Below are 9,926 nucleotides of genomic sequence, written 5' to 3'. Positions count from 1 at the left end.
GGGTGAGGTGAGGTGTGTGGGAGGGAGGGGGTGAGGTGTGGGGAGGGTGGGGGGTGAGGTGTGGGAGGGTGGGGGGTGAGGTGTGGGGTGCTGGAGGGGGGTGTGGGGAGGGTGGGGTGAGGTGTGGGGAGGGTGGGGGTGAGGTGTGGGGAGGGAGGGGGTGAGGTGTGGGGGAGGAGGGTGGGGGGTGAGGTGTGGGGAGGGAGGGGGTGAGGTGTGGGGAGGGTGGGGGGTGAGGTGTGGGGAGGGGGGTGGTGAGGTGTGGGGAGGGTGAGGTGTGGGGAGGGGGGGTGAGGTGTGGCTCCAGCCCGGACTGACTGTGTTGTGTGTGTTTAGGTGGGAGATGATGCCCATGGTGGATAGTATGGAGATGTGCGGCCATTCCAAGCAGCCTGCTTCTGCAGCTCAACCGGCAGCGAACCAAAGGCTTCCTGTGCGATGTGATCATCGTGGTGCAGAACGCGCTGTTCCGGGCGCACAAGAACATCCTGGCGGCCAGCAGCGTGTACCTGAGGTCGCTGGTGGTCCACGACAACCTGGTGACCTGGACCCGGACATGGTGAGCCCCGGGGTCTTCCGCACCGTCCTGGATTACATCTACACGGGGCGGCCTGAGCGAGGCCGCCCGAGCTGGTCGCCCTGTGCAAGAGCAGCTGAAGCGGAGCGGCTCCTACCTGCGGGGCGGCCTGGGCTCGCTGGGCAAGCTGGGCCGGGCGCTGCGGGCCTCCAGCCCCTGCTGCCGCCCTCCTCGCGGCTGCCCCCCGCCGCCCACACCATCAACACCCAGGCCGGGGAGCTGTACGCGCCGCTGTGGCAGGGCGCCGGGGGCTGTCGCCGCACCGCCCGGCCAGGAGCTGGGCCTCGACCTGTCCAAGCGCAGCCCCCGCAGCTGCTGCGCGCAGCTGGAGGAGGCGAGCGGGCCCGAGTGCGGCCGGGGCAGCCCCCCGGGCCCGCTGCTCACCAACGGCAGCTGCCTGCAGGAGGAGCCGGGCGGGCCGCGCCGGGGGCCGGGCGCCAATCACCGGCCCCCGAGCCCAGCCCCCCGGAGCTGCTGTCCCGGTGGCTGAAGCAGGAGCCGCTCGGCCGGGGGCAGCCGGGCGAGGCCGAGGCCCGCTTCCCCCCGGCCGAGGAGGCGGAGGACGAGAAGAGCAGCAGCGAGGAGAGCAAGCAGCGAGGAGGCCGGGCTGCCCGCCCCGCTGGACGGCTACCCACTGCGGCCACCCTGGCTACCAGCCCGAGCACTTTGGCGACAACCTGTACGTCTGCATCCCTGCGGGAAGGGCTTCCCCAACTCGGAGGGGCTGAATGCCCACGTGGAGAGCACACGGAGGAGGAGCTGCTGCACAAGGAGCTGCAGAGCCGGGCAGCCCGGGGGTGGCCGAGCTGCTGCGGCCCTACCGCTGCTCCAGCTGTGAGAAATGTTACAAAGACCCGGCCCACCCTCCGGCAACACGAGAAAACGCACTGGCTCAGCCGGCCCTACCCCTGCAGCATCTGCGGCAAGAAGTTCACCCAGAGGGGCACCATGACCCGACACATGCGGAGCCACCTGGGCCTCAAGCCCTTCGCCTGTGAAGCGTGTGGATGCGCTTCACCCGCCAGTACAGACTGACCGAGCACATGCGCATCCACTCCGGGGAGAAACCCTACCACTGCCACATCTGTGGGGGGCAACTTCGCGCAGCAGAGGAACCTCATCAGCCACATGAAGATGCACACAGCCGACTGCAAACCAAAGATAGACTTTACAGACAATGTTTACCCTCTGCCACAAACTGCCATGCCAGCCCCCCTCCCCCAAACTGCCAGCACAGCCCCCCTCCCTCAGCCAGGAGAGAGCAGCACACATCTTAACCCAATCCTCCCAGTTAACCAGTGACCCTTACTCCCCCCCCATAACCCCTACTCCCCCCCCCACAACCCCTACTCCCCCCCCCACAACCCCTACTCCCCCCCCCCACAACCCCTACTCCCCCCCCCCACAACCCCTACTCCCCCCCCCCACAACCCCTACTCCCCCCCCCCCCACAACCCCTACTCCCCCACAACCCCTACTCCCCCCCCCCCCACAACCCCTACTCCCCCCCCCCACACAACCCCTACTCCCCCCCCACAACCCCTACCTTCCCCCCCCCCACAAACCCGCCTACCTCCCCCCCCCCCCACAACCCCTACTCCCCCCCCCCACAACCCCTACTCCCCCCCACAACCCCTACTCCCCCCCCCCACAACCCCTACTCCCCCCCCCCCCCAACCCCTACTCCCCCCCCACAACCCCTACTCCCCCCCCCCCCACAACCCCTACTCCCCCCCCACAACCCCTACTCCCCCCCCCCCCACAACCCCCCCCCACAACCCCTACTCCACCCCCCCCCACAACCCTACTCCACCCCCCCCACAACCCCTACTCACCCCCCACAACCCCTACTCTTTTTCCCCCCCATAACCCCTACTCTCCCCCCCCCCCCCCTCCCATAACCCCTACTCTTCCCCCCCCATAACCCCTACTCTTCCCCCCCATAACCCCTACTCTTCCCCCATAACCCCTACTCTTTCCCCCCCCTCCCATAACCCTACTCTTTCCCCCCCTCCCATAACCCCTACTCTTTCCCCCCCCTCCCATAACCCCTACTCTTTCCCCCCTCCCATAACCCCTACTCTTTCCCCCCCCTCCCATAACCCCTACTCCCCCCCCACAACCCCTACTCCCCCCCCACAACCCCTACTCCCCCCCCCCCCACAAACCCCTACTCCACCCCCCACAACCCCTACTCTTCCCCCCCCATAACCCCTACCCTTCCCCCCCCTCCCATAACCCTACTCTTCCCCCCCCTCCCATAACCCCTACTCTTCCCCCCCCCCTCCCATAACCCCTACTCTTCCCCCCCCCTCCCATAACCCCTACTCTTCCCCCCCCCCTCCCATAACCCCTACTCTTTCTCCCCCCTCCCACCCGTAACCCCAGGAGCCGGGAACCAGTGACCCTTCTCTTTCTCTCTCTCTCTCTTCCCCCCCCCCCCCCCCATAACCACAGGAGCCCAGGGGGTGGGCGAGTGTAATGCTGGGCTCCTCTGGGTTTAACCCCTCCCCCACCCTCTGCAGTGATGGGGCAGGAGGGAGGCTGTTCCTCCTCTCCCCCCCCCCCCCCCCGGTCAGTCCCAGGAGTCAGAAATTCAGCGACTCTCAGGTCACTGCCGGTCACACTGAGCAAGATCCCACAGTAATGGGGCCCCGGGGGTGGGGGCAGGAGACTTGGAGGGGGGGGGTTCCCCGGGGGGGGGGGGCTTAGGAGACTTTGGGAGAGGGGGTGTCCAGGGGTGACCTTGGGGCAAGGGACGGGAGACTCGGAAGGAGAGATGACTGTATCTCGCTCACTGTGAAACTGGGACATGTGCAGAGGGAGGAACCACTAGTCGTGCCCGGAGATCGGGTTGAGGGTTTGAATGGCTGACTGACCCCCACACTGAGTGTTGAACTGGGCTCAAGGAGTGGGCATTCCACCTCTTTCCCAGCAATTCAAACCATCAGCACTGAGTTCCCGGGGAATGGGGGGGGGGGGTGTTTTCATGGCTTTGATCAAGTATTGTTTTCTAATTCTGTTTCTGAAGTTGATTTGTGTCATTTGAAACTGTATCCCACGATATGAACCAGTTTGAATCCCCAACCGAGCAGATTGGGTGGTGCCCCCCCCCCCCCCCCCCCCCCCCCCTCCCACATGAACCTCAGGGGTTCTGTCCCGTCCTCATTGCAAACAGCCCGGGCACTGTAACTGAGACAATCAATAGTGACCCCACTAAAACGTTTCCTGACTCTGATTCCCAGTCAGTCTGAGTCAGGGTTAACTAGTCACATCTGTCACTTTAAAGACAGAAATTAATCTGTTAAATCAGACACAATGCAGGTGAATACGTCTTGCCGATGCATTAAACAGAACGAGATAAAGTGTTACAAAGTGATATTGTATTTGACAATCGGCCTGGAACTTTGCAGAGAGGTCAGACCACGGAACGGGTAAGAAATTGGTTCCTTAAAGCAAACACGGGGTAAAAGTTGGAGATTTTCGACCTTTCCTGGAATTAAATCACTTATTAAAATGCAGTATTTTAGCATGAGATGCGAATTGCCAGTAATGTTATTTGTTTCTTGCAGGGATTTGTAAAGCTGGCCTATTTTGTACGGTCCTATTTGCAGGGCTGGGCAATGCATGCACAATATCGGCCTGTGTCCCTAGGAGAGGAACAGGAACCTATCTGTAAATTCAGTAGAACCAAAGTCAGTCTATACAGACTCCCACCCAAATATTATTTTTACAAAAAACAAATTTTAAAAAGCCAAAAAATACAATTCACATAACGTTGCAATACAAAAAAAAACTGTATTTTTATAAATTTTTTGCATTAAAAATGAATGTATTTATTGCATGTAATTGTACTGAAATTGGTCTGTATAAAGTGCTTCAGCGGATAGTGTTTCTATAATTGTATTTTTGTAAACAAACAAAACATTTTCACCGTGGAACTTGTTTCTATAAAACACCAACCAGCAATTAAAAAGTTACAGACAAGTCTTTTCACCTCCGTTTTATTGGGACTGGTAGTTACAGGAATACTGGTTGCTGTTAACACTGCAACTGTCTTCTACAAGGCAATGACTTTACATTACAGCCAGCAGAGCGGTCATCAGCTGTCTGCAGCACTGGACGCAGGCTATAGCTAACGGATGAGATATTGCAGAGCAACATAACATGCTGAAGAATTTTATATGCACACACCTGCTAAATTAAATTGAACTCACTCCCACTGCACTAAAACCAAAAGCTTCCTCTATTCGATCAACACTAAATAAAACCAAATCAGGATACCTAGCTACCAATAACTCAAATCTACTCGCTAAGACAATTTAAAAAAAAACAATGAGAAACAAGTTCTGAAATGTCTAAAATAAACTAATTTTTGAAGTTGCTCCATAAAAGGAGCTGAATCCCCAGCATCAATGCAGACTTTCCCAGCTAAAATATCACTGAGTGGTGTGTTAGTTCATAACGTAGAGTAGCTGTCCCAGCTACTTGATAGCTTGGCAGCAATGTGGTATTAGGAGGCACCAGGTATCTCGATCATTGGTCCTGCACTGTAACTGAACCCCACTCTGCCCTCCTCTAACTGGTATTTTTGCAAGGCAGAATTATCTCGAACCCTCCCCAAATGCCAAAGGTCTTGGGCATCAAACAGCATGTGAAAGGGCAGCTCATTTGCTACCAGCTCACATTGGAGCTGCTCATATAACACACACACTGTCTTGTGTCTGACTCACCAGATTAGAGTGCTAACACACATAGGGAGATAGTAAACCTCACTTCAATAAAGTAGCCCTCCATTTTAATCTGGTATTCCACAATCCCCATCATGCAAAGACCCAGTAGACTAAGAACACACTATCAACCTGATGATAGGTTGCTGCCAGAAATCCTTTTATACAAGGCCAATTAAAAGCCACCTTTATCTGCAATAACTTGACTCTGACCCTTAACAAGACCTTTAAAACTTGCCTTGATATAGGCTAACCTTACATGGAGGCCTTTTCTCAAGGCCACACGAGACTCATTTTATTGTAAATTATTTAAACTTTCTGTGTGAAATTCCTCCTGCCAAAAAATTGACATCACAGAACCTGCAGCGAATCAAATCATCAATGCTTGCGCTCCTCTTCCCCCCTCCACTTTGTCTCTGATATGACAAGGATTCAGGGTGGAGGTGGGTTTACAGACATGTGCCAAGCAGAATGGATCATTCCAACTCTGTCACAAAACAATCCACGTGCTAATCAAAGAACTTCACCAGGGAAGGAAACCTTTCCTTCCACGGGTTAAAGAAGCTCCCTCTCACTAACCTGCATCTGGATGCTCACCCCTTTCACTCTAACCCACCTGGACTAGCTCGCTCCTAAAAAGACCCATTGAGATGTCTCATCTCAAGACCTGCCTCTTCAGCCGAGTTGTTTGTTTTCTTAGTAACCAATCACAATCTTCTACTGCATATAGATTCTCGTCATTTCTTAATGTTAGCTTTTTAATGGAGGGGGTGGGTTGCCATTGTCGAGCTCCGGGGCTCGAGACGATGCTCACTGGAATCCAGAGGATGAGAGTTTCTCCTGGCTCCATCACTTCATCCCACTTTAGCCCATTTCAGAAACACAGGGATGGCTCTAACAGGCACGTTGCGAGTCAAAGCCTTCACTCTCATATTCCGGTCATCGGTCAGCAATACAACATCACGGCGCAGGCGAATGGGCTCATCTGGAGGGAAAGAAAACACTTGTCGGGTTAGCTATCCATGCTGGAGACACAGACCGTCGAATAGCGACAAAACAGAAACATCTCTTAACAGTCTGTCCACAAAGTGCATTGTACAGTGTCTAGAAGGTGCATTTGTCTGTGTTGTCCTATACAGTGTCTATAAGATGCAATGTGTTGTCCTGTAGTGTCTATAAGGTGCACTGTCTGTGTTATCCTGTACAGTGTCTATAAGGTGCACTGTATGTGCTGTCCTGTATAGTGTCTATAAGGTGCACTGTCTGTGTTGTCCCATACAGTGTCTATAAGGTGCACTGTCTTGTGTTATCCTGTAGTGTCTATAAGGTGCAGTGTGTGTGTTATCCTGTACAGTGTCTATAAGGCACACTGGATGTGTTGTCCCGTAGTGTCTAGAAGGTGCACTGTTTGTGTTGTCCTGTACAGTGCCTATAAGGTGCAGTCTGTTGTCCTGTATAGTGTCTATAAGGTGCACTGTGTTATCCTGTAGTGTCTATAAGGTGCACTGTATGTGCTGTCCTGTATAGTGTCTATAAGGTGCACTGTCTGTTGTCCTGTACAGTGTCTATAAGGTGCACTGTGTTATCCTGTAGTGTCTATAAGGTGCACTGTATGTGCTGTCCTGTATAGTGTCTATAAGGTGCACTGTCTGTGTTATCCTGTACAGTGTCGATAAGGTGCACTGACTGTTGTCCTGTAGTGTCTATAAGGTGCACTGTCTGTATTGTCCTGTACAGTGCCTATAAGGTGCAGTCTGTTGTCCTATACCATCTTTAGAAGGTGCACTGTCTGTTGTCCTGTATAGTGTCTATAAGGTGCACTGCCTGTTGTCCTGTACAGTGTCTATAAGGTGCACTGTGTTATCCTGTAGTGTCTATAAGGTGCACTGTATGTGCTGTCCTGTACAGTGTCTATAAGGTGCACTGACTGTTGTCCTGTAGTGTCTATAAGGTGCACTGTCTGTATTGTCCTGTACAGTGCCTATAAGGTGCAGTCTGTTGTCCTATACCGTCTTTAGAAGGTGCACTGTCTGTTGTCCTGTATAGTGTCTATAAGGTGCACTGTCTGTTGTCCTGTACAGTGTCTATAAGGTGCACTGTGTTATCCTGTAGTGTCTATAAGGTACACTGTATGTGCTGTCCTGTATAGTGTCTATAAGGTGCACTGTCTGTGTTATCCTGTACAGTGTCTATAAGGTGCACTGACTGTTGTCCTGTAGTGTCTATAAGGTGCACTGTCTGTATTGTCCTGTAAAGTGTCTATAAGGTGCAGTGCGTGTGTTATCCTGTACAGTGTCTATATGGTGCACTGTGCGTGTTGCCCTGTACAGTGTCTATAAGGTGCACTGTGTGTTGCCCTGTACAGTGTCTATAAGGTGCACTGTGTGTGTTATCTTGTACAGTGTCTATAAGGTGCACTGTCTGTGTTATCCTGTAAAGTATCTATAAGGTGCACTGTGTTATCCTGTACAGTGTCTATAAGGTGCACTGTCTGTGTTATCCTGTACAGTGTCTATAAGGTGCACTGTGTTATCCTGTACAGTGTCTATAAGGTGTACTGTCTGTGTTATCCTGTACGGTGTCTATAAGGTGCACTGTCTGTGTTATCCTGTACAGTGTCTATAAGGTGCACTGTGTTATCCTGTACAGTGTATATAAGGTGCACTGTCTGTGTTATCCTGTACAGTGTCTATAAGGTGCTCTGACTGTTGTCCTATATGAGGGCCCGTTTAGCTCAGTTGGCTGGATAGCTGGTATGTGATGCGGAGCAAGACAGCAGTGCAGGTTCGATTCCCGGACCGGCTGAGGTTATTCAAACTCACCCCTCACCTGATATGTGGTGGCCCTCAGGTTAAATCACCACCAGCCTGCTCTCCCTTCATAGAGGAAAGCAGCCTATGGTCACCTGGGACTCTGGAGACTTTCGACAGTGACACTGTCTCCTTGTGCATTATGTGGTTTGAGATGTGTTTTGATCACATTCAGGCTTAACTGAAACTATATTGTGATGTCCCACTACAGAACACATTCTGTCCCTTCATGAGATCAGATGGGATGTGATAGAAGGTGGCTGAATGAGGTTATTTTGATACTTGTGGATTTTTCTTCCATTTGGTGTCAAGGTCCTGTTCAAGAGCTGTATATCAATTCAAAAACATCTCACCAGAGTGTTTTCACACACCCTATCTCCTAAATTGTTCACTAGCCAGAGGGTCCATGAACAGATGGAAAATCAATGGCTAAGGGCAAGAACTAAACGTACAAGTGAAGTGGGCACTCAGTGGAGCTCCCAGCCCTGCCACACTGCACTAACTCCACATCATTACCATTATGCAGCTCCTTCTCCAGGCTTTTCCTTGCATGGTTGATGTCCTCTAACCATAATGTTGAAAAAATACATCTTTTGATGAGGAGCTTCCATGTCACGGAGTGGTCTCAGGCCAATGCTATAACCGACTCGGAAGAAAAGACAATTCGCCCAATGGATCCTTAAAAAAATTCCAGGATCCATATCCACATCTTCAGGGTTCTTCCTCAGGCCAAACCTGGACTTTATCAAGTTTTGTTGAAATCTGCCCATTGGCTTTTGACATCTGTTGTTTATATACAAACCAACTAACAGGGACAAATGTAACTATCGTCCCTACCCTGGCTCCTGATCCTTCTCCGGTCAGCCAGGGGTCAATCCAAACTTGCTGAATTACACTCTCCAATGATTGAGATGATTCTGATGCCACACACAAATGGACCACTGTACGAAAACATGTTAGTGTAACACACTGCAAATGTGCTTAAAGTTCTTGATTTTAAATGAGTGACTTAATGGACGAGGAGGGGATGAGCTTTGTCCCAGTGAGTGAGTGAAATGAGGAATGTGAATGTTTGAGTTTTACACTTGAGTTATAAAACATCTTGCTGTTTATGGGAAGAAAACACCATGTGACTTCAGGACAAACAATCAAAATTAGACAAGATTAAGCTCACCGTGTGGTTTTAGTACTAATAGGAAATTGTGTGGCAGTTCTGACATCTCACTGATGGTGCAGGACAGACTCAATCACACCCTGAGGCGATTACTTTTCCTAACCAATCACAGCCGATGGAATCAACAAATCATTGCCGTACCCACAAACAAATAACCTGTGTCAGTAAACCCAAATGGGAGCAGCTTCGACTTGCGTCTAAAGTAGCAGACCCCAGGTACCTTTGCGCACTGGCATGAAGTCCTTGGCCTTGTCCTTACAGTAATGAAGGCAGCACGAGAGAATCAAGTCATCATTGTTACCCTGTCAGAGAAGTATAACAGGTTAATACACAGCAGCTTCAAACAAAGCAAATAGCAATGAAAAGGCCCACTGGATACATTCCACCCAGAGCCCATGTCTATTTATTCCATCACAAATTCTCCCTCTTTTTTAAAGAGCATTATGTTCCCTTCCAAATGTGCATCAGTGAGAGGAAATGAGAGAGCAGAGTGGCTGTATTTCTGACAGACGTTTCACTAATTCACAACAGTCAAGCCAAGCCCCCTCAATGAATCTGTTAGTGAATTATTTGAAAATATTACCATCAAATTCTCCCCCAAGTTTTTTTTTAAATTAAATTTTAGTGTACCCAAT

At 51.6% G+C, this 9,926-nt stretch overlaps 2 protein-coding genes across 2 annotated transcripts in view; one reads left to right on the top strand and one right to left on the bottom strand.

Moving 5' to 3' along the window:
• The window catches only part of hic1 (hypermethylated in cancer 1), a 4,709-nt gene extending 2,780 nt beyond the window's left edge, over positions 1-1,929 (top strand). The window contains 10 exon segments of the mRNA XM_072470150.1: positions 459-825; positions 827-996; positions 999-1,207; positions 1,210-1,264; positions 1,267-1,317; positions 1,320-1,349; positions 1,352-1,437; positions 1,439-1,583; positions 1,586-1,674; positions 1,676-1,929. Coding sequence (XP_072326251.1) covers positions 459-825; positions 827-996; positions 999-1,207; positions 1,210-1,264; positions 1,267-1,317; positions 1,320-1,349; positions 1,352-1,437; positions 1,439-1,583; positions 1,586-1,674; positions 1,676-1,879 — 1,406 coding nt within the window. The 3' untranslated portion in view covers positions 1,880-1,929.
• Positions 1,930-4,388: 2,459 nt separating this feature from the next.
• smg6 (SMG6 nonsense mediated mRNA decay factor) overlaps positions 4,389-9,926 on the bottom strand; it is a 679,747-nt gene continuing 674,209 nt past the window's right edge. Inside the window, 2 exon segments of the mRNA XM_072470017.1 lie at positions 4,389-6,292; positions 9,512-9,593. Of these exon segments, the coding sequence (XP_072326118.1) occupies positions 6,162-6,292; positions 9,512-9,593 (213 nt within the window). The 3' untranslated portion in view covers positions 4,389-6,161.

The sequence above is a fragment of the Scyliorhinus torazame genome, chromosome 12, assembly GCF_047496885.1.
Source record: "Scyliorhinus torazame isolate Kashiwa2021f chromosome 12, sScyTor2.1, whole genome shotgun sequence".
NCBI classification, from domain to species: Eukaryota; Metazoa; Chordata; class Chondrichthyes; order Carcharhiniformes; family Scyliorhinidae; genus Scyliorhinus; species Scyliorhinus torazame.
This window is presented reverse-complemented; position numbering and strand designations above follow the sequence as displayed.